The following is a 24,985-nucleotide window of genomic DNA, read 5'->3' as shown; positions in this document are numbered from 1 at the left end:
CAACTTCGTCAGTCACCAACTCATTCCAATATTAACCCGGATGATGGATAATGATATCCTTAATAAAAAAGGTTGATAATTCTACAAAACATTATGATCATGTTATGGACATGACAATTATTATTATTATTATTTACCCTTTGATGCAGAGAAATAAAGGAATTTGTTCACACTTTTTAATTTTAATGTAATTAAATGTTTTAATGTATTTTGTTTTAATATCCTCAACATTTTATAACTTAGTAACACGAAAGTGTGCTTAATAATTCAACAATGCAATAGGATAAATATAACAGTTTTATCGATCACGTAGGCTTTATTCCGTGGCACTGGTCAAATGTAGCCAGGGCGCCACACGTTTCCCGCGTGATCAGAACCGATCGGAGCGCACGGATTTATCTCTGAGTTAGTTATAAACTCTCCAGATGATTTGTATGTCGTTACATTTTTTTTATAAAACATAAAATATTTTCAGAAAGCCGTCTGTTTACCCAGAGAGAACTAATACCGCTGCAACATATTTTTCTTTTGCAACATATTTTGGTGCAAAAAACACTTGCATAGCCAGCTAGCCTGAATTAGCTTTCTTAGAAGATTTTGAAATTAAGTTTGATGGCAATAGTCAGCTAGTCATCTTCTAACTGTTTTCTAAAGCTCATGTTCCCTTAAAGGAATATTAAGATTTACACTAAATAAACTTTCAAAAGCCAGGACTAATTGGATGTGATTGATGATACCAGGGCTAACATTTCCCTTGCCACTAGCATTCCAGTACCCTGTTGGTTATTTACTTACTCCTGTCCCACTATCCTGTGGTGCTATACTTTCATTTTCTACAGTGAATTGAATTTGATATTAGCTTCTGGGGATTTAATTCTGCCTTTGTCTATTGTAGTCAATTCCAGCACTGTGATGTGTAATTTGCTTTAAAAGTAGATTTCCTAATATGTTGAGATTTTAGCAGTTGGTGAAGTGCTGGAAGAGTAAGGGAGTAAAAGTAAATAGTTTACTGACAAAAAAGTGTGAGGTGTTTGATATTTGTTGCACTAAGGAGAAAATCTCAAAATATTGCATGACTGTAATAACACAAGTGCAGTTGTTAAAAGACTTAACATTAGCTCAGATACTATATTTTCTCTAGGGAGCAGGGTGGCTTAAGAAATGTATTAATTAATGAACAACTACTCTAAGTAATGATATTTCCAATTCCTGCCACAGATAAATGACAAATTAATGATCAGGCTTCTCAGTTTATTTAAACATGTTTTATAAGGTTATTCTTATCATCTTATTATACTGTTCAAACTGTATCTTCTTTGCATTTAAATCTACTTTTACTGCGTCTTATGAATAAATGAACATCAGCTGCAGATGTCACTTAGTGTTGCTTGCTATTATTTAATAATACCATGTGCTGTTGTTAACAAGTAATGCATAATTTTAATACGAAATTGATAATCCTGACATGATTAATTTTCATTTGCAGAAATGACAAATCCGAAAACCAGACCATGCCCTTCCTGCCAGACTTCTAACAGGCTGAACAGAAAGACCTGCGTTGCCTGCCTTTGCTGCCTCCAAATCAATCTGGATCTAATAAAAAAACACAAAAAAGTTAAGAACAGCAACTGGGCCTCGTCAGTTAAAAAGAACCGAAATTTTAGCAAAATTGTAAATTCTGCCCAGCTGTCGGTAAGTTTTCATAATTCTGATTTAACAAGAGGTAGGCCTACCAGATAATTAAATAATCATCACAGCTGTAAATACATTTAATATCATTAAGAGTTAGAAGGTTTGTGTTTTGGTTGCCAGAAGGGCAGGACAAATATAGTTGGGGTTTAGGACAATTTTAGCTTCTAAAGCTGAAAGCATCCACACTTATACAGGCTACATTGACCTGTCAGGAAACTTTTGCAAACTGTGATCTATACAACCATTTTTGCTTTCACACAAGTGAATCTGCCCACTTCTTTGCCATCATCAGAGCTCCAATGAACCACGATTCCTTAACAATGTTGCAGCTCTTGAGTTGGTGCTATTTAAACTGGCCTGTACTCACCTACACTGTACCATAATCGTCTGTAATACTAATTTGTCAAACCAGAGGATACAAATATTTGTCTTCATTGTTGTTCTTGCAGGTTTTGAAACTCAACGCACTGGGTTACAAGGCCATCCTTTTTCTGGGCCATCAAGACCGCAATGGCCAGATGATTGGAGATATGATCCACTTTCTTGAGCCAGCAGAAGGGGCTGCTCAAGATATCATCATGAAGATGAGCAAGCTGTATGAGCATCTGCTGAGAAGTAAGTTGTCCTTAGTTTAACATGAAAATATATACTGTTCATATATTTATGAAAATAATTGATATACTTTAATTTCCCCCATATAAAGTATTTAGACTGTATTTAGTAGTATATATTACTATTAATATCTACATACATTCAAGTGCCTTAGTAAAAACGTATCAACATTTCATAGTGCCCCTGTAGCTCACCTGATAGAGCACGAGCATCATGTACACTAAGGTTACCGCAGTTTCCCAGGTTTGATTTGAGCCAATGCCCTTTGCAGCTTGTCATCCCCTGTTCCTGTCATTCTTTGATTGTCCCTATGCCTTTATTCATTAAAACAAAAAGAAAACTATTACACTCTTTCAAAACCACATATTAGACAACCTGTCCATCCTAATAAAGTCCCTTTAGGCCAGGGGTCGGCAAATAAGTCTGGCAATTTTTTTCAAGTCATTAGATGGTGGGCCAGGACATGGTCAATTGACCATGTATATTCTGACATGCTTTTCGGACACTCTGTGGGGAACAGCAGAATGGGAGAACCAACATCCCTGCTGTTCCTCATTCCATGCATTCGAGGAGGAGATGAGACCGGTGTTCGTTCGTGCGGTAGCGGGGCGGTCCGCAAACTCGCTGACCTTCGTCAGGACAACAGACCCGTCCCGACTATTCCATTGAATTCCGGACTCTGGCGGCCGAGTGCAAATGGAACGAGGAGGCGCAGTGGGAATGTTCCTGCATGGGTTGGCTGACCATGTTCAAAGAGAGATCTACACATTGGAGCTACCTAAGAGTCTTGATGGACTTATTGAACTGTCTCTCCGTGTGGATGCGCGTCTTCAGCAACGGGAGAGTCGTTCACACCAGGCTCTGGTTCCAGAATTTCCAGAGAATTCCAGTTTCAGGAGTGGGAACACGGTCAGCCAGCCGATCAATCAAGAACCCATGCAGGTTGGTCGAACTCGGCTTTCCCAGGAGGAGAAAGAACATCAGAAAGCGAGAACACGTTGTCTCCATTGCAGCACGGCTGGACACTTATTAACCCTTTCACACGTAAGTTTAAAATATTCTAACTGACCCCCCAGCGTGAGTTTTTCAAGGTGACCGTTATTTAGAACCTGTCACTTTATAGTTTCCATGGTGACGCGTCATTGCTTGTCATGTGACACAGCGCAAACACAACACAGCGCTGAATGAATGATGATCTGCTTTTATGTCATTTTCTCTTTTTGATTCAAAATATTAAAAAATATGTTAGATATAGCATGAAACACAGATATTCCGATTGTCAAATATGTGCATGTGGATGTGTTTGGTTGTTTAAACACTTTTATAACAATCGCTTTAGTTGAGCTGTATGTGCGATGGGCGGCGCCATGTTAGTTTGTGCCACAGGTCTGTTGGATTTACAACACGTCAATTCATCCACTTCTCACGAAATACATGAAAGTAAGTGGCAGGTTAACTGGGAGAAGAATAGGGTAATGTAAAGCTACTTACACATTGTGTATCTGATATGAATAAAACGTGTCGTCTTATAATGGAAATAATTATTATTGCCGCTTCCATAGACATCTGTGTGTATTTTACAAACTCAAATTCATTGGTTTGCTAGTACTTATGTGATTTTAAATGCCTGAAACCTAAAATAAACATTATGTGGTTGAAAACACTGAAAAGTTGTGATATATGACAAGCACTGAGCACGTCCGTCTCTGGCTCAGCGCCAGCCAACGCGCGAAAGCACATTTGAATTTAGCAGTTGATCACATGATGCGCTGACCGTTCTAATCACACCGGTGTGATCGTACGCTCCAGGGACCAGCCAAGACTGATCACACCGGTGTGATCGTACGTGCGAAAGGGTTAACTAATTGTCTAGTAAAAGACCAAGCACCGACAGTTGGACAGAGGTTACTCTCGGGTGGGTTATCCGTGGCTAAATTCTCATCAGCGACTCTCCTCCCGGTAAGACTGCAATGGGCAGACCAGTCTCACACCTGTCAGGCATTGGTGGACTCTGGAGCGGAGGAAAATCTCATGGACTACTCCTTGGCTCTGCGTCTTTAAGTTCCCATCACATCCCTTGAGCACAGAATTTCAGTTAACGCCCTGAACGAACAGGAACTCTCGGGCATCACAGAGTCTACCAGTCTTCTCACCCTCATAACCTTGGGGAATCATACTGAGAGAACTACCTTTCTCATCACCAAGTCACCATTTGTGCCCATTGTATTGGGGCATCCGTGGCTGGTTAAGCATAAGCCCAAGATTTAATGGGGTCAGAGCTCTGTTTCGGCATGGAGTAATTATTGTTATGCCTCGTGTCTGCTTGTCCGTCTGTCTCTTGTTCTGTGTTGCAGGAGGAGCCAGTGAACCTATCAAACGATCAAACGTGCCGCAGGAGTATCTCGACCTGAAGGAAGTGTTCAGTAAGTCCCGGGCTGCTTCTCTTCCTCTGCATCATCCCTATGACTGTTCTATAGATTTACTGCCATATGCGTCCCCGCCTAAGGGCAAATTATATTCGCTTTCTGTTCCAGAAAGGGAGGTCATGGAGAAATATATTTCTGATTCTGACTCTGGTGGCCGGGATCATTCGTGCTTCGGGGTTCTTTTTCGTGGGGAAGAAGGATGGTTCTCTGCGACCGTGTATTGACTACCCAGGGCTGAACAACATCACGGTAAAGAATACTTATCCTTTGCCGTTGATGTCTTATGCCTTCAAGCGGTTGCAGGGAGCATCTCTTTTCATGAAACTGGACCTACGCAACGCTTACCATTTGGTCTGCATAAGGGAGGGGGATGAGGGGAAAACTGTGCTTAATACCCCCAGGGGGCACTTTGAATATTTGGTTATGCCTTTCGGCCTGTCCAACTCCCCCGCCGTTTTCCAAACACTCGTCAATGACGTGTTGAGAGACATGGTTGATCAGTTCATATATGTCTACCTGTATGACATATTGATATTTTCTTCTTCTCTCCAGGAAAACGTTCAACTCATCAGGCGGGTGCTAAAGGGGGAGCTTGAGAATGGGCTTTTTGTCAAGACGGAGAAGTGCGGGTTTCATGCAGTCAGTCCCTTTTTTTTTAGGGGTAAATCGTCTCGTCCGAGGGAGTGCGCATGGATCCTGACAAGGTTAAGGCTGTGGTAGATTAGCCAATTCCAGATTCCCATAAGTCCCTGCTCAGGTTCCTGGGGTACGCCAGTTTTTACAGGCGGTTTATTCGTAATTTCAGCCAACTCGCCGCTTCTGTGACCGCCTTGACCTCCACCAGAACGGCGTTCAGGTGGTCTAAATAATGCTGCGGAAGCGGCACTTATCAACCTCAAATGCTGCTTCGTTTCTGCTCCCATTTTTGTAGCCCCTGATCCTTCATGTCAGTTTGTGGTGGAGATCGACCCGTCAGAGGTGGGGGTAGGCGCAGTACTTTCACAGCGGTCTTCCGCGGACGACAAGATGCACCCTTGCACGTTTTTTTTCACATCGCTTATCGACTGCCGAATGTAATTATGATATTGGTAACAGAAAGTTGTTGGGAGTCAAGTTAGCATTGGAAGAATGGCGCCACTGGATAGAGGAAACGGGGAATCATTTATTGTCTGGATCGATCATAAGAACCTCGAATACATCAGGTCCACCAAACGTCTGAACTCTAGTCAGGCTCGGTGGGCACTTTTTTTTCGTCGTTTTGACTTTTCGCTTTCGTACCGTCCAGTTTCCAAGAACATCAAACCCGACGCGTTGTTCTCGTATATTTGATCGCTCTGAACGCTCTTCTACTCCCAAGTGCATTCTACCTGAGAGACTTCTTTTCTCTACACTCACATGGGAGGTCAAGTCGAAGGTCCGTACAGCCTTAGAAGGGGTAACACCTCCACCCGATTGCCCACCGGGTCGGTTATTCGTGCCGGAGGGAGTCCGGTCTGACGTTATTCGGTGGGGTCATGGTTCCAATGTGGTGTGTCATCCAGGAGTCGTACCAGGTTTTTGGTCAAGAAACGATTCTGGTGGCCCTCTATGGCTTGTGATATTCGGGATTTTGTTTTGGCTTGCTCTGTTTGTGCCAATGGTAAGACTTCCAATCGACCCCCAGATGGGCTGCTTCAACCACTGTCTGTCCCTTCGAGACCCTGGCCCCATATTGCGCTAGATTTCATCACGTTAGCCACTTATTTTTCCTAGTCTGGAATCCGAAGTCGCGGTTCCCTCTGCTCACGCCTTCGTCCAGAGGTGGAGAACAGCCCATGAGACTCTCATCCAGATGGGAGCGCGCAACAAGGCTCAGGCCGATCGCCACCGGCAGAAGCCTCCCGTATACGTCATTTGTCAAAAAGTTTGGCTTTCTTCTAAGAACATTCCTCTCAATTCCGTTAGTAATAAACTTGCTCCCAAATTTATCGGCCCGTTCACTGTCACTAAGATTCTTGGCCCAGTGGCCGTCCGCCTCAAACTCGCTCCTGCGTACAGGAGAATTAATTCCGTCTTTCATGTCTCCAAATTAATACCTGTGTTTCATTCTCATAATAATCAGCCTGCCCCAGTTCCTCCCCGCCACGTCTCGTAGATGGGGAACCAGCCTATTCGGTTCGATGCTTTTACACTTTTAAATGTAATTTTAATGTTTGATGGTTTAAGGGTGAGTAGAATAATGTCATCTCATTGTACCCAGTTAAAATAAAACGTATTGCGTTCATAGAGCGAGCCTTAATTGATTGTTACAGCTTAACAGAAGTTACACCCATAATTTGCATCATTTAACCAATCATAGCAGTGGGCGTTTACATTGAAGTTTCACAGCAGACACGCCCCATCGTCTTGATTAGAATCAAACAACAATACAAGTCAAATATTTTTGTACAAAAAAGCTCCTTTTATTTACATGAAAATTCCTCAAATCCAGTTGTGGAGAGCCACAGCCAAACTGCAGGGCTAGATTAGAAAAACACAGATTTAAAGTATTTGTATTAAAAAAAGCTAAACAATTGTAAATATTTATCCTAACCGTTCATGATGCTGCACCGTGTACATAGATGGTAAATAAAAAAATAAAAAAAAGGTTCAAAAGCACTTTTTACAGTTATATCTAAAACATTTTCTGGTATGTTTTTTCATGTGAGCTTTGGTGTGCGTAGTAGTTCTGAATTAAATCTTCAGTCCTTTTTTCAAAGGACACCTAAACTTACATTGAAAACATCTATTGTGTAAATACACTGACTTAACTGACTTACAGAATAAAACTAGAAATACCTAGAATCATTAGTGTAACAGTATCAGTAGTGAGACACCCGAAGCTGGAATAAGCTCTCAGATTTAATCAGATGTACCGCAAACAGCAGCCATATTCAAGACCAGATTGACAACATAACCTTTACCTGTGCATTCTTTCAAAATTTAATAAATAAAAATATTCATAATTCCCCTAAGTTTATCCTTTTGTTTTCATTTTCATTTACATTGTGGCATTTCCCAGCAAGACATTCCAAGGTATTAAACTGAATCAAATACATGAGAGATGCATCCAAACAATTGAATTTAGAGTCAGTCTTCCACAATCACTCAATATTGGAAGCTATAGAAAAACATTTTTTTAAAAGCCTCAGAAAATCATATTTGCCGCACATTCATCTGCGTCGTGACCGTAGCCTTAATCTCACACAGATACGCATTTTCTGGTGACATTTTAAATTGCCGAGCCATTTAAAACTCTTTCCACATAAGGAACACAAATGGGGTCTCACATGCGCATGGCTTTTTAGGTGTATCTGTAAGTGTGATGGCAAAATAAACCTTTTATTACACTGTTCACAATTAAATGACCTTCCTTCAGAGTGAATGCACAGGTGATTTTTTAAATTGCTCCTTTTTCTAAACCTCTTGCCACACTCAGAACACATCAGTTTCTTTCCAGAATGAATTAGTGAATGACGTTTCAGATCTTTTTGATATTTGAAACTCTTCTTGCACTGAAGACAGCTAAAAGGCTTCTCTCCAGTGTGAACTCTCATGTGAACTTCAAGGTTTCCTTTAATTGTGAAACTCTTTCCACACTGAGGGCAGATGAAAGGCTTCTCTCCAGTGTGAATTCTCATGTGACTCTTAAGGTTTCCTTTAAATCTGCAACTCTTTCCGCAGTGCTGGCAAGTGAAAGGCTGCTCTTCTGTGTGAATTATTGCATGCCTTTTAAGGTTTTTTCTGTCTGGGAAACTCTTTCCACACTGATGACATTTAAAACAGTTCTCTTTTGAATGAATCTTTAGGTGGTAATCAAGGGATTCTTTGCGTGTGAAAGATTTTCCACACTCAACGCATTTGAATGGTTTCTCTCCAGTGTGAACTCTCATGTGAGTCTTAAGATTTCCTTTTAGTGAGAAGCTCTTCCCACACAGTTTGCAGGTGTATGGGTTCTCTCCAGTGTGACTTCTCATATGGGCTTTAAAGGTTGCTTTATATGTGAAACTCTTTCCGCACTGAGAGCATTTGTAAGGCTTCTCTCCAGTGTGAATTCTCATGTGAGTCTTAAAACTTTCGTTAAATCTGAAAGTCTTTCCACAGTGATGACATGTGTAAGGCGTCTCTCCAGTGTGAATTCTCATGTGAACCTTAAGGCCTACTTTTAATCTAAATCTCTTTTCACAATGTTGGCATTTGAGAATCTTCTCTTTAGAGTGAATTATTACATGCTTGTTAAGGTGTGTTATGTCTGAGAAACTCCTTCCACACTCATGACATATAAAACGGTCCTCTCTTGAGTGAACTCTCATGTGGGAACTAAGGTTTTTCTTGCGTCTGAAACTTTTTCCACACTGATCACATGTGAACGGCTTTACTCCAGTGTGACTGTTTATATGATAGGTAAGGCTTATGCTCCACTTAAAGCTCTTTCCACACAGTTTGCAGATGTAAGGCTTCTCTTCAGTATGAATTCTCATGTGCCTGGTAAGGGTTGATTTTTGAGCAAAACTTTTTCCACACTGTTGGCAGGTAAAAGGCTTCTCTCCAGTATGAACTCTCATGTGGCTTTTAAGGGGTGCGTTTTTAGGGAAAACTTTTCCACAGTATTTGCAGATATAAGGCTTCTCTCCTTTATGAATTCTCATGTGGACTTTAAGGTCTTCCTGTTGATTGAAACTCTCATCACACCTAAAGCATGTGAAACAACTGTTAGGGACAGTCTTTGGCTCTCTTTTTTGTGTAGAAGTATTTTCAGTCTGCTTGGAATTTCCGGCAGTCATGGCATCATGTTTCTCACACTGATCTTTCTCTTTCATTTCTTTCAGTACTTCACTCTCCTCTTTCAGTGGCATCAGGTCTAAGGTGAAAAGAGACAAAAACCTCAGTTTAACGGCACAAAGCAACAGATATTAAAACACCTTTCAAATCTGCCATTTATGCCTAAATATTAGAAGTGTCCTCTCAATTTGTCAAGAATTTCAGTCAGAATGTAAGCCTCCTTACAGCACAGACAATTTGCTTATTAAATTTTAAAGGACCTGCTTTTGGCATTTGTCACATCTACATCATTCTTCTCTTGCTATTAGACCTTTAGACAACATAGACCATGACTTGCACACAGGAATTTCTGTGGTGTTGAATTTTTGCTGTAAGTCCTTATAGGTGTTACAGTGTTAAAATCCTTGTTTAGTGTTAATTATACATACGGGAACTTGAAGTAATTGAATCAATGCGGTCCGCATTTGACGACCAATTCAGTTTGAAAAAATGGCGGCTCTCTCGTTGTAAAGTCAAGATTAAAAGCAAACGAAAGACATGGTAAGAGTCAAATTTTTATATTCTGTATGTAATTTTTTATTAATAACTGGTTTAACATCAAATTTGAGCTCATGTGTCTGTGAACAATACAGAGTATGCAAATTAATCATTCCAGCATTAGTCACATTAACCCTCAGGGGTCGGCAATCATGCTGGCATGATTGGCATGATTTGCGTGATTTTTTTCCACATAGCAGCTGAATAGACTTCAAATACTCCGTCATTTATGGTCATACAGACTTTCCGAGAAATGCTTCAGTCGTTTGATAAACAGTACGAACTTCCGAGCAAAAAATACTTTTCAAACACTGTCATTCCTGAACTATTCAATGAAAGCAAAGAGAAAATCATTGCGGAACTACATGACCTTGATTTCTTTTCTGCCACGACTGACGTGGTCCAGCGTTAATATGACTAATATGACGTTTATCTGTCTGACTGTACATTTCATCAACAAAAATTGGGAGCTGAAGAGTAGGTGCTTGTAGACTGCATTCACATCAGAAAGTCATACAGCGGATAATTTAGCAGAATCTCTGTGCAGCGCATTCAAAGAGTCAGGGTTAAATGAAAAATGGTTGGGGGTAATAGATATTGGAATATATTCGAATACATAGGCTGTTATTTGATATCCGTTCGAATTAGATTTTTCTTAAAAGTGACTGCCCTAATATATATATATATATATATATATATATATATATATATATATATATATATAGGCTATTTAATATATAACAAATAACAATATAATGGATTTTGTTCTTATTTTAAATTATTTTAGATTTTAAATAGTTTATACGAAAAAAACAAAAAAAACCAACATATTCTTTGGTTTTGTTAATATGTCAATTATTAAGTCAAATGTATTTTCTGTCTGCCTATTTATTTTATTCGTTTTATGATAATTAATGTAAAATTAAACCACTGACAAAATATAGAAAACACTTGTGGTATGGCCTATTCTAAGGGGTCACATTCACACACGTATCCAGCGTAATTTAACATTATGATTTTGTCATTAAGGATTAAAAAGCGTTGATTGTCTGTAAGGAAAATTTACCGACATAACATCTATGAACAAATTTATATAATAATTTTGTATTCTTTTTTTCCTTCGCTATGCCAACAGGATTGTCCCACACGATGGGGAAGCAAACAAAAAATGATAGAGAGAGTATTGGAGCAAGTCCACGCAATTAAAAGAGCGCTGGATGACCGAAAGCATCAACACCTGAACCTGACATGGCAGGACATTGCAGTGCTTGAGTCGTTAAACGCAGCACTTAAACCAGTTGCAGAATTTACCGATGTTTTATCTAACGAGAAGGTTGTTACTGCGTCATCGGTTAGACCTGTGCTGAGACTGCTGACCAACGATCTCCTCGACCCTTCGCCAGAAGACAGCGAGTTAACAAAAAACATCAAAGCAAAGATGATCACTGTCTTGGAGGAGAAATACAAAGATTTAGAAGGGCAAAAAATGCTATCAAAAGCAACTACGTTGGATCCTCGATACAGGAATAATTTTGAAGAGGAAGATATTAGAGACAAACTCATCGAAGAAATAATGCACATTACTAAAGATCAACCAGAAAACACTCAAACTGAGGAGTAACTGGATGCAGGGGAAGGAAGCAGCGCAGCACCTGCTTTAAAGAAAATGAATCTCGCACAGCTACTCTGCAAAAGAAAAGCGAATATCACAATTCTTCCAAAGAGAGTGCGTGCCGGTGAGGAGTTAACACGCTATTTGCAAGAAGAGACAATCGATACCAGCGATGACCCACTTGCTTGGTGGTGGAACAATGAGGCAAAATACCCTCTCCCTCTACCCTCAAAAATCTGTGCATTTGCGCTACAAGCACGCCGTCTGAACGCGTGTTCAGTACTGCTGGAAACATTGTAACCCCAATTAGGTCTTCGCTTAAACAGGACAAAGTCAACATGCTAGTTTTTCTGGCAAACAATTTGAAATCAGAATAGAAAATCAAGGTGGTAGATCTGGTGGTAAATCAAGGTGGTAGAAACTGCTGGTGGTAGATCCTTTTCCTACTTAGCACCAACACTTTGGAACAGTCTTCCTACCATTGTCCGAGAAGCAGACACACTCTGTCAGTTCAAAGCTAGATTAAAGACACATCTCTTTGACCTAGCATTCACATAATGCATTATAGACTTCTATAACTCAATGTTAGGCTGCATAGATTAGGTCAGCCGGAACTGGGAACACTTCCCTTAAATCCTGATGTACTCGTTAAATCATAAGAAGAATGGCATCTACGCTAATTTTAGTGTCTTTGTTTATCCCAAGGTTTTTCTGCAGCCTGCCGTATCCAGGCCGTATCCAGAAGAGGCAATCGAACAGCAGGAGAGCACATCAATCTGTGAGTGTTTACTTTTCTCAGTAGATTTTAGCGCGGTTCTTTGTTGCTAGCTAGGAAAGTTTGTATTGTTTACTGTGTTTACTCTGGTAAACGCGAGGCCACGCGGACTTTGTTTGTGTCACGTGACTCGTGGGTTTCGCTTGGCTCAGAGCAGGGCGTGGTCAAAGCCAAAAAGGTATTTAAGCTACCAGTCTGATTGTGTCTGTTAGAAGAGGCAATCGAACAGCAGGAGAGCACATCAATCTGTGAGTGTTTACTTTTCTCAGTAGATTTTAGCACAGTTCTTTGTTGCTAGCTAGGAAAGTTTGTTTTGTTTACTGTGTTTACTCTGGTAAACGTGAGGCCACGCGGACTTTGTTTGTGTCACGTGACTCGTGGGTTTCGCTTGGCTCAGAGCAGGGCGTGGCCTGCTGTATTCAACAACGAGATATTTGGTGCGTATAAATAGGTTAGTGCACCGCGGCAGCGGTCGCGGCAACTGTGGTGTGAAGCCCTCATCGTGTGAAGACCGAAGAGTGTAAAGACCAACGACTCTACCTGTGCGACTCCACCGAGCAAGGACACAGACAAGGCACTTGAGTATTCATTTCTATCTCTGTTTTATCTTATTGTCATTTCCTCTCTTTTCTACTCAACTGTCAACTGATCTTTCTGTTTGTGAACTCTTACACCATGTGTTTTATAATCCCTACTATTACTAACATTCGTAAATCCAATGTCACACGCCGGAGGCGGCACAATCCTAACAACCTGCGTACCCTTCCCATGTCTTCTAGTAATATCTTCTCTTTTCCTATTGGTCTCTGGAATTGCCAGTCCGCAGTTAACAAAGCTGATTTCATTACATCTATTTCTAGTCATTCAGGTCTCAGCCTTCTGGCCCTGACTGAGACCTGGATCAGACCAGAGGACACTGCCACACAGGCTGCGCTCTCCACTAACTTCACTTTCTCACACACCCCTCGTCTGACTGGAAGGGGTGGAGGTACCGGTCTGCTCATCTCAATCGATTGGAAATTTTATAATTTACCACCTCTGTGTAACAACAACTCATTTGAATCACATTCTATTACCATCACTAGTCCTATTAAAATTCATTGTGCAGTTATATATCGTCCCTCAGGTCAGCTTGGCAGTTTCTTAGAGGAGCTTGATGTGCTACTCTCATCCTTCCCAGAGGATGGCACTCCTCTCATAGTTCTTGGAGACTTCAACATCCACCTTGAAAAACCTCAAGCTGCTGATTTCCACACTCTGCTTGCCTCATTCGATCTCAAACGAGTATCGACTGCGGCTACTCACAAATCGGGTAACAAACTGGACCTTATTTACACACGCTACTGCTCCACTGACCATACTCTTGTCACTCCACTGCACACCTCAGATCACTTCCTCCTCACTCTCAACCTCAATCTGCCTTAGAACACAACACGCACTCCTCCACAGGTCACCTTTCGGCGTAACCTACGCTCACTCTCACCCTCTCGTCTATCCTCTTTGGTCTCGTCCACACTTCCACCACCAGACCAGCTCTCAGCACTAGATACTAACAGTGCAACTGATACTCTTTTCTCCACTCTAACATCCTGCTTGGACAACTTCTGCCCCCTTTCCTCCAGGCCAGCCCGCGCCACTCCCTCTGCCCCCTGGTTATCTGATGTTCTCCGTGAACATCATGCTAAACTCAGGGGTGCAGAGAGGAAGTGGCGCAAATCCAAAGATCATACTGACCTTGGTCTTTATCAATCCCTCCTCTCTTCCTTCTCTGCTAACATATCTACTGCTAAAACTACTTACTATCACAACAAAATTAACAATTCTTCTGACTCTCGCATGCTTTTCAAAACCTTCACCTCCCTTCTTAACCCTCCTCCTCCTCCTCCTTCATCAACCCAAACAGCTGATGATTTTGCCACATTCTTCATAAACAAAACTACCACCATCAGCAGCCAATTTACTAATCCACAAATTAACACACACATTTTACCAGCTAACACACACATTCTACCCTCTTTCTCCTTGCTTTCAGAGACCGAAGTCTCCAAACTCCTCCTTTCCAATCGCCCTACTACCTGTCCGCTTGATCCTATTCCCACTAACCTACTTCAAGCTATTTCTTCCTCTGTTATACCCACACTCACACACATCATAAACACATCTCTTCACACTGGTACATTTCCCACAGCATTCAAGCAGGCTCGGGTAACCCCACTCCTTAAGAAACCCACTCTAAATCCAGCACATCTGGAGAATTACAGACCGGTATCCCTTCTTCCATTCGTCGCAAAAACACTTGAACGAGTTGTTTTCAACCAGATCTCCTCCTTTCTTACGCAGAACAACCTCTTGGACAACAATCAGTCTGGCTTCAAAAGCGGACGCTCAACTGAGACTGCTCTGCTCTCAGTAATTGAAGCTCTGAGATTGGCAAGGGCAGCTTCCAAGTCCTCAGTTCTCATCCTGCTGGATCTGTCTGCTGCCTTTGACACAGTTAACCACCAGATCCTCCTGTCAATCCTAAAGATGAAGGGGATCTCGGGAACTGCACTCCAGTGGTTCAAGTCTTATCTCTCGGGTAGGTCCTTTAGGGTGTCGTGGAGGGGTGAGGTGTCTAAGACCCAACATCTAGCCACTGGTGTGCCTCAGTGCTCAGTTCTTGGACCACTTCTCTTCTCAATCTACATGACATCACTAGGATCTGTGATTCAGAAACATGGCTTTTCCTACCACTGCTACGCTGATGACACACAACTCTACCTCTCATTCCAGCCTGATGATCCGACGGTAGCCGCTCGCATCTCAGCCTGCCTGACAGACATTTCTGGCTGGATGAAGGACCACCACCTTCAACTAAACCTTGTGAAGACCGAGCTACTTGTAATCCCGGCTAACCCAGCACTTAATCACAACTTCACCATCCAGCTAGGCTCGTCATCCATAACTCCATCAAGATCAGCCAGGATCCTTGGAGTTGTAATTGATGACCAATTGAACTTCACAGACCACATTGCTAGCACTGCCCGGTCATGCAGATTTGCCTTGTACAACATCAGAAGGATCAGGCCCTTCCTATCAGAGCTACACAACTCCTTGTTCAGGCGCTTGTTCTATCCAGACTGGACTATTGTAATGCTCTCCTGGCTGGTCTCCCAGCTTGCACTGTCAAACCTCTGCAACTGATCCAGAATGCTGCAGCTAGACTGATCTTCAACGAGCCGAAGAGAGCACACGTCACTCCTCTCCTCACGAAACTGCACTGGTTGCCGGTTGCCGCTCGCATCAAATTCAAGTCACTGACGTTTGCCTACAGAACAACCACTGGCACTGCTCCCCTGTACCTGAACTCATTACTTCAGACTCATGTGCCATCCAGAGAGCAAGTTTCAAGTTTCAAGGCAAGTGAGCGGCGTCTGGTGGTGCCATCTCAAAGAGGCACAAAATCTCTCTCTCGGACCTTCACCATGACTGTTCCCTGCTGGTGGATCTGCCTAACTCAGCCAGAGCTGCTGAGTCTGTAGCCATCTTTAAGAAACTGCTGAAGACGTATCTTTTTCGGCAGCACTTGAGCACTTGACCCAGTACTACTAACACTTTCTTATCTATTCTTAAATTAAAAAAATAAAAAATAATAAAAAATGCGTTGGATTTTACTGTGAAGGGTCATAGCACTTACATACTGTTGTCCTACTGCTAGTTTAATTGCTTCTATTGTTTGTCATTTGTAAGTCGCTTTGGATAAAAGCGTCTGCTAAATGAATAAATGTAAATAACAAATTATCCTTTCGACGGAAGTGAATCAATCAAAACTAACTTTAGCTGGAAAGTAACATTATTCAAGAACCGCTATACAGCCAAAACAATCTGTTACCTTAAATTATACGTTTATCTCTGTAAAGCAGCTTTGAAACAATCTACATTGTTAAAAGCGCTATATAAATGGAGATGACTTGACTTGACTTGTATGTTGTAGCCACTGTCACCACCGTCAGTTCTAAAGTCACCACCGTCAGAGGGAGTTTTGTTTGTTTGTTTGTTTTAAATGAATATGCTTACAATATGTTTCTTCAGTGCTGTTGATATATTAAAGTAATAGTCTCTTTTAATACAAAAATATGTTTGTTAAAAAAAACATTTATTTATTTAGATTAAATATATTTAGGCTTAAAGGCCATCTTGCAGGGTTTTTTTCCTTCAAAATTAATATATAACCTTGTATGAAAATACCATATCGTTTTGCAAGACATAAGGGCACAAATTTAGTAGAAAACGTGACCGTTTCCTTGACCGTGTTGAAAAAACGCTTTTTTTCACCATCGCGTCATATTACGTCACATGAGGTAGTCGTTTGCCGCCGGGCTCTGCGTTGTGCGTTCGCTCAGTGCAGAGTAGGTTGGTATTTAGTTGGAGCGGTCGTGATTCAGTGTGTTTTCGGTGGTTATTGTATTTCAATTAATCATCGTCGTGGTCAGAGGTGTAGTGGTAAAAAAAGAGGTGGGTAAACTATAAATTCTGGTGAACCACGACGTGGTCACCCGGTAAGGTGGTCCACTGCCTACCGCTGTATGTGTATCCTGATGACATCGCTATAGGCTATCATTTGATGGTACTACCAAGGGTATCACTGGTTGTTCCCTCATCATAGGTCACACAATCACTATTCAATTCATACATTAATCTAAATTCTTGTTAAAAAGACTCAAGAAGGAATAATATGGTTGAAATCTATAAAGTTTACTAAATTACAAAACAGAGAGAAAAAAATATTTTTAACCCGTAATTACAAAACAAAAACGGTTGTTGTATTTTTAAAAGGCAAAATTTTAATTTGAACTGTAGGCTAGGCTACACCAAATTCTGCGCAAAAAAATTAATATTGACGAATTTTTGTTTATTAGGCTACTTGTTGCCCCTTAATTAAACATTTAAAATATTCACAAATTAATATGGATTTTGTTGTTGTTGATTTATTTTTCTGAGACAAAATTAGAACCTGGAAATTATATTATTCCCGCAGTACTGAATGAGAAGAGCCTTATGTCTCTGGAACCACAGCCTACAGAAAGGTGATTTATAGGCTAATGATAATAAATGTGTCTGAAAAAATAACGAGGCATTTTAATTGTTTATTAATAAACTATTGTTTTCTAAATCATTGTCGGTTAAAAACATATCTCCATCTCCGCTGTTAAGCGGGTGCGCTTTTAGAGAGAACGGATTACATAATCAGAATGTATTAGCTTTCGATTCGAATTTGTTCGTTTTGAAGTGGACATTTCAAGCTTTAGCCTACATATTTAGTTTCGGTTCTCGCGCTCCAGTTCACGGAGATCATGAAAGCGCGCCTGATTGTTTTATTTTATTTGACAAAAGCACAACGCTTTCTTGTTATTGCGAGTTTACACAAATAAAAGTAGTTGTGAATAATGTATTATTATTTTCTGTATGACCAGAAATGATGAGTATTTTAAATTGTTTCACTGTTGATAAGTGTTCGCGCCCGCGCGTCCGTGCCATGCAGTGCGCGCTCACACTCCGCTCCACTCTCGGATACGCGTCAAAATCTTGTGTTTATTTAATCTCGGCGACATGGAGTTATATGATGACGGTGATATGTGCACACTGTTCCGGCTCCTTCATCGGGTCGCCCGGTCCGCCGTCAGATTGTGTTTCGGCCGCGGCCCGTGGGCGGGAAACATGACGGTCACGGATCCGTCAGAGATTATTGTACTTCTGTTTTACAAAATGCATAGGCTACATGTAGCCTACCTGTCTTAATTTGCCTTATCTTAATTTAATTAACATATCCTACATAAACTTGTAATGTAATGCATTTATGTGTTTGTTATTAGTCTGCAGCCGACACTTATTATAGCCTAAATATAATATATTAAGTTCATTTCCAATCTGTACTCCGAATTTTAATGTTTGTGTTGGCTGTTTCTACATATAAAGTTTTTATACAGTAAGACAGTTGTGATTGTGATTATTTTTGTATTCATTGTCACCAAATGGGGCCATTCAAAGCCTTTATAAAGTCCCTCTTCCTCTGGAAACTGTCTCCTAATGGCTGACATACACAACACATGCAGGTAAGGGTCTAAATAATAGCTTTACTTTTGCCTGATACATGATAATAATCTGTACAATATTGTGATCTGAGCATAGTGTTATACATATCGTCAGCTAACGTGAATAAATCTATAAGCTAGTAACACTGTTCTCTCACCGAGACCCCTGCCCTGTTCTCCTCACACCACAGCTCAATGTGTCTTCTCTGACCATTGTTCAGTCTAATCCTGGCCTGTCTACTCTCTTGGCTTCATATTAGGCACATAATTATATGGCTGAGGTCCATCATACGAGTAAACATTTAGGCTAGAATTTCCTCAGCGTCCGATCTGTCATTGCGATCCATTGCTTTCCTATTGTTTACTTTGACCGCTCTGCCTTATGTTACGTCACTTCCGGTTTGGCGGTTTTCAAACGCGGAAGTAAAATTTTCTCATAAAAACGACTCCAGAAGCCTAAATAGCGTTTTATATAAGTATAAGTATATGTTCATATTTAAATATAGTTCCTACATTATTTTTCTATACATTGGCTCACTGGGTACTCTAACCTGCAACATAGCCTTTAAAGTAAATGTTGTATGATGTTAGATCTTTTAAAGGAGTACACGTGAAACGGTATGAAAAATGAACAAAAGTGAATATTCAACTATTAACAGCATATATGTGTACCAAGAATGCCAGATAATAATTTAAAACCTAAAAACTCTAAAATACATGTTAGACCAAATAAATTAAAAAAATTAAATTTTTATTGTGTCTGACGGTGTTGACAAAAACAAAGTAACAACTGGAAAAACGCCTATTTTATGGAGAAAAAACAATATTATGAGGAGGTCGCACCGGTACATTGCTGACCAGCCAAGACCTTGGTCTATAATGATATACCTTCAGATTTTGTCATTTAACTAACCATTAAAAAAAAAATGTAAAACCTGTTTTATCCAAATTCCCAAGAATCAATGACCTGTTCTCACAAGCAATTCTTACCTGGCTCTCAATGAACTAAAACAGGTAAGTCTTCTGAACCTCTGCTTCCCTCACTATGCTGACTAAATAACCAAATCCACTACCAGTTATTGATTAATGAAAAGAAAATGACAACAAAGAACACTAAATATATATAAATATTTAGGGTGAACTAAACATAAAATTACCTTTTTGTATTCAATAGTTGTTTACTGAACAAATTGTGTCTCTGTCTTTAAATGAATTCAGTTATAATTAAAAGTTTATTTTAAAGGGGGGGTAAAATACTTAGTTTCAGTCAATCTCATGTTAATCTTGAGTACCTATAGAGTAATAGTGCGTCCTTAATATCTCCAAAAAGTCTTTAGTTTCATCATATTTATAAAATAAAAATACAGCTTTCCGATTCTAACCGGAAAAAGCCGAGGTCCTTGATTCTGGGCGTGGGCGGAGCTATAGAGTCAAGCGGGAGCGCCCGGGAAGGTTTGCTTATTACCGATCGTGGTGCGGTAGGCCATATTACTATATATATATATATATAGTATTTGGTTTGCAAATCCAGCGACGACCTGGGTCTTGTTAATAAAACATTCGTCACTGAAATGACCAGAACACAAAACCGCACTTGCCACACTCCTTTGCTGTCCCGGAAATACAAACTGCATCCACTGTTCCAGTAACACTGGGTTTTTTGGGAAGCTGAACAAGGTAAACTTTCCCTCACATCCCAAAACACACTTTTTTGGAGACATTCTTGACATCAACCATTCCTATTTAGCGCTGCTGCTGATGATTTCCGGTAGTAGCGCGTCGATGCATAGATATTATATAGAGATATATGATGTCTATGCGTCGATGAGCGCGGTCTTTCTCTCCTCTGGTCGACGTGTGCGTGAACGCGCTTTTCCGAGAGCAATGCTCATATAAGGAGTTCCACTCTGGTCTACGTCATTAGATCTACGATAGAAAAAAACCAGCCGAAACGTGTTGCAACCCGGAAGTATGAATTTTAGCACAGAAATTCTCTGTTATTCGTTCAAAATAACTTTTCAAACTTTGGCCATTATTAGCAAGAGAATCCATCTCTTTAACACTGTAAACAACTCTGAATACATGAAACACCATTGTACCCCCCCTTTAATGCTAATGCTGTTCACTATATAGGGAGCCCTTACTTTTAATAATAATAATAATAATAATATGTTTATTTTATATAGCGCCTACTTGCACATTACTGTGATATTAGGTTAACAACAGAGTCCAAACTATTAGCCTAAATTCAGTTTCTATTTAGTGCCAACTAGCCTCTCCCTATGGCGGATCCCTTTACCACTCTACAGATAAAGCGTTGTGGGAAAATTCAGTGATAAAATAAATTAAAATTCTGTATCAAAATTTATAGGCAAGACAAGTATTTCGTTTAGGCATGGTTTGTAGGGAATTACAAACCTGCGCACATATATTTAAACGCACATAACTATAGAATTAATTCTTGATGTGCAGGTGAGCGCCATCAGCGTTTATCACAGGTTCGCGTTTAAAGTCTGTTTAGAGAGATCGGTGTCAATCTACATTTTAGTATCGGTACGGTACGCTTGGAACCTCAACAGAGGTAGTACCATTCAAGCGAGCCGAAGCATACCGTACCATGCAGTGGAAAAGCGCCACAAAAAGTGAGCCGTACCGAACCATGCCGTGGAAAAGCGCCAAAGCGTGCCATACCGAACCGTACCATGCAGTGGAAAAGCACCAAACGTATCAGCTCCCTCCACAGATTTTCACGCAAGTAACTTTGTGGGTGGATCTCGGCGCAAATAAAAAATGGGTTGGTCTGAATAAGCTTCATTATTCATAGGTGTGGTTTGGGACATGACGTAACGTAACGTGAAATAAACCAATCAGAGTGTCATCTCACATTCCCTTTAAGAGCAGAAACCCACCCAAATTAGCTTCGGTTAAACAGGCGTATAATACTTTGGGTAAATGTGTAAGCTAGATTTATATTTTCACATCTTCATGGACACAACAATGATTTCCCTCGTGTGTTAATATTTTTCCTTGTAATTATGTATAATTTACAAAAATGAAAACTACTGCGTCTGTGTAGATGAGAGAATCAAAGTGTATGCAAGTTGTGCACATGCTACATTATGGCCAAGCACGCCCTTAAAATACCATATGAATAACACGCGCAACGTGTTTTCTGGAACTGCAAAATAGCACCAGGGAACGTTTGCGCCGGAACACGCCTCCTCTTTTCGCTGCACTGCCCCTTTAACGACGTGCTAGCCTAGAAATCTAGACGTACCCTAGCAGCAGCAAAATATATTTTGCAGCCAGGGTAGTCTAGCAACTCTCCGTTGACTTTCGAGCTGGATAAACCTAAATTGGGTCAGGCCAATTACATCGTGTATAGAGTAGGCTAACATAATGACGACAGAGTTGCGACGGTTCCCTGCCACTTGAAAACAAAGAATGGCTGCTGCTGCTGGCGAACAGCGGTCTTTTGAATCGGCTTGGGCCGCGACTCTGGAGGACTAGGAGTTAAGTTTTTCTTTGAGAAAAGAGCAAAGAACGGCACTTGAGTCATTCTTAAAAAAGGAAGAAGTGTTCGGAGTTTTGCCGGACCGGATCTTTGCCGCTCTGACTACGTCACCTTCTTCGTTGCTCTGGTTGGTTTTAGCGCTATCCTATTGTGTGCAGAGGGAATTTGAAAGACAATCATTTATCCCGTCCCTCGGATTGAGCCATCCAAATGGTGAGTTGCCAGACCTAACATCTTGATGTAGGTCTGGCTTGCCAGGCTACCGACGTGCGTCTTTGGAGGGAAAAGTCCGCTGTGCGTCGGGTGCAAAATAGGATTGATACATGCATCGGTGTACAAAGTCAATTGCGCTGGGTGCAAGATAGGGCCCAATGTGTTTTTCTGGCTTTTTTGGTTGATATTCTGTCTATGTCCGTTAAAATAAAACTACCATACAAATTATAGACTCTTCATTCAGGGATCAAATAATTATTTTCCCCACTGTATATAGGCTAATATAGTGCATTTAACAACCTCAACAATGGGCTAGGGCTGGGCACGTTCGGTACGAACCGTGGGTGGTCTATCACATTTTTTGGGGTTCCTTTACACCCCTAAAAAAATATAAAACATGTTTCCAAATAGGCTCCCCCCAGTCAATCTCGGCCATTTCCACAATTGCTTGTATAAAACAAACTGCGTCAACTATCAATAAAATCTCACTGCACTTTTTTTTCCCATTGGTTTGAAAAGTGAAAGTTACAAAGTCATGTGATTTATCATAATTCGCCTTTTTAAGCACTTCAAAGCCCCATGAAAATACTAAAATAAATTACTGTAAATATTTGTATTTGACGTGCTAAAGGATTCTGTCATTATTAAGTTGATGGAAAAAAGTAAGCCTAGATAACTGCTATAGTTAAGATCATTTGGATCTGTGGTTTCTTAACTCTGCGTGTTCTCGCTTGCTTCTCTTCGACGGCAAAGTGACACACACTCGCCTCTTCTCACTGCTTGAATTGCGCATAATAAGAGATGTAAAATAAGTCTCTGGTGTCCCCAGAGTGTGTATGTGAAGTTTTAGCTAAAAAAAAAAACACACACAGATCATTTTTATGGGGATTATAAAAAAGTACTGGGTGGATTTTTATAATTATTGTCTGGTTGTTTACACACACTGTACACACACATCTGTTCAAACACCTTATAAAAATAATATTTGCATAATAGTTCCCCTTTAATATATCTAGTGTGTCTATTGTGTTTAATGAGAAGCTTAAATTATTAATGATTAGCTCTTTGGCTACATCAGTATGATTATTCTTGTTTTCAGAATGACATAATAATGATGACCAACTTGGAAGTTAGATTTTTTTCAGGTGCACTTGAAGGCATCACAAGTATTTGTCTGATCATCTCACATGTCTGTCCACATAAGGCGAGTGACTCGCTCCATGTCAAATAAAACCACTTTAATTAGGACACTAATGACACTCTTCAAAAATATGATTCATTTCTGTAGAGTTTTGAGAATGAAACCAACCTGTTCGTTCCTCAGTATCTTCTTGTTTTACTGTGAATGTTCCTTCAATCTTGAAGTCTTCACTCTCCTCTTTAATGAATGCCATCTTTATAACAGCATGTAACGTGGATCTCAGTTGCTTCACCAGGAGTTTTCTGTGTTTGGACACTGTTGTGTATAAAATGAGACACAAAAAAGTTAGATAATTCCAAGCTAAATCTCATTCAGCTCCCCAGTTAGTGAGATGTGTGTTAGAGTGATGATGGTCATAAATAACCTGATAAAACTCTTCAGTAGATCCTCTTTCATATAAACACTTGCAATTGGTTTGTGAAAGTTGTCATTAAACGTTTGTGTTCTTGTTGCATGTTCACAGTTTTGACCAATAGGTGATCATGCGATTCAAGTGAATCATTCTGCAAAGTGGTTGGTTCAACTGTTCCTAAAAGTTCAGTTTCTCCCATCACTACTTGCCAGTGACCGAATTCGTTTTTATGATTTCCGATATAGGGGACAAACTGAGACTTGACGAGACATTTATACAGTTCATTCATTTTAAATAAAGCATGAAAGTTTACTTTTCTGAAAAATATGTATTTTTTATTTTAATAGACAAATATTACCACCAAATGTGGCCTTCATTGTGGAGAAATGCTAAATATAGCCTACATGAACAAAAATGGGCTAAAGGAAAACCCACTGTTATTTCAGATAGATATGACAAATTATATTATAGAATTACTACTTGGGTTGAAAAACAGTAAAGCAAAACGCACTAGGTCTCTATGTGAAGCTTGTATGCTATTTAAATGATGATCTCATACCTGTTCTTTTTTCCCTGTTTAAATTAGTATTTGTATTATTTATTTCATATATTACACTGTATATTTACTTTTCCTATTTGTTGTAGTTTATATTTGTTCAATATGTGTTGGATTTTTGTCATGTTTATTATTTGTAATGTGACTGGCATTTAATAAAATAAAGCATGACTATGATAGCCATTAATGTAAAATGCAATTCATTCATAGTTACAGATTCTTCGCAGTTAATATAAAAACTGTATAAATAAATAAAAATCTAAAGATTTGGATTGACTTAAACACTTCGAATTTAAAACACAAACCTTTCTTCTGCCGAATCAAGACGAATGAGCGGCGCAGCCTTATGACGTCATATCGCCAAAACCAAAATAAAAGTTCAGTTTTTACACGCTACGATTAATGAGCAAATAAAGGCACAGATACAGTACATTAAACAAGTATCTTGTTACAAATGACAAATACTTGCTTATCAAATAAATCTGACAACACAAAAACACTATTAAATTACAGAATTATAGCATAATATTATGCATAACATAGTGTGCAACATTTATTAATAATTGTAAAAATACACTTTATTATATGTATTTTTTTTACACTTTAAAAGCTTAAAAAACTAAC

The 24,985-nt window shown here is 40.0% G+C and overlaps 2 protein-coding genes across 2 annotated transcripts; one reads left to right on the top strand and one right to left on the bottom strand.

Moving 5' to 3' along the window:
• Positions 1 to 7,154: 7,154 nt before the first annotated feature.
• LOC307003813 (uncharacterized protein) lies at positions 7,155 to 24,733 on the bottom strand. Its single transcript, XM_079622630.1, has 3 exons — positions 24,667 to 24,733; positions 23,562 to 23,708; positions 7,155 to 9,609 (listed from the first exon to the last, which is right to left on the bottom strand). Exons 2-3 carry the CDS (start codon positions 23,644 to 23,646, stop codon positions 7,922 to 7,924), a joined length of 1,773 nt encoding a protein of 590 aa, XP_079478756.1. The 5' UTR covers positions 23,647 to 23,708; positions 24,667 to 24,733; the 3' UTR covers positions 7,155 to 7,921.
• Positions 13,111 to 13,913, top strand: LOC307003819 (uncharacterized protein). The gene is made up of 2 exons (XM_079622638.1): positions 13,111 to 13,442; positions 13,581 to 13,913. The coding sequence occupies exons 1-2, from the start codon at positions 13,130 to 13,132 to the stop codon at positions 13,877 to 13,879; spliced, it is 612 nt and encodes a 203-aa protein (XP_079478764.1). The 5' UTR covers positions 13,111 to 13,129; the 3' UTR covers positions 13,880 to 13,913.
• Positions 24,734 to 24,985: the final 252 nt, after the last annotated feature.

This window comes from Phoxinus phoxinus, assembly GCF_949152265.1.
Source record: "Phoxinus phoxinus genome assembly, chromosome: 9".
In the NCBI taxonomy this organism is placed as follows: domain Eukaryota; kingdom Metazoa; phylum Chordata; class Actinopteri; order Cypriniformes; family Leuciscidae; genus Phoxinus; species Phoxinus phoxinus.
This window is presented reverse-complemented; position numbering and strand designations above follow the sequence as displayed.

What these genes read in the sequence shown, in the direction of transcription:
- LOC307003819 (XM_079622638.1), top strand. Translation starts at nt 13,130, where the DNA reads ATGTGTTTTATAATCCCTACTATTACTAACATTCGTAAATCCAATGTC. An exon ending in TCTGACTGGAAGGGGTGGAG is followed by an intron (nt 13,443 to 13,580) that starts GTACCGGTCTGC and finishes ATCGTCCCTCAG; the next exon opens with GTCAGCTTGGCAGTTTCTTA.
- LOC307003813 (XM_079622630.1), bottom strand. Translation starts at nt 23,646, where the DNA reads ATGGCATTCATTAAAGAGGAGAGTGAAGACTTCAAGATTGAAGGAACA. An exon ending in AGATACTGAGGAACGAACAG is followed by an intron (nt 9,610 to 23,561) that starts GTTGGTTTCATT and finishes TTTTCACCTTAG; the next exon opens with ACCTGATGCCACTGAAAGAG.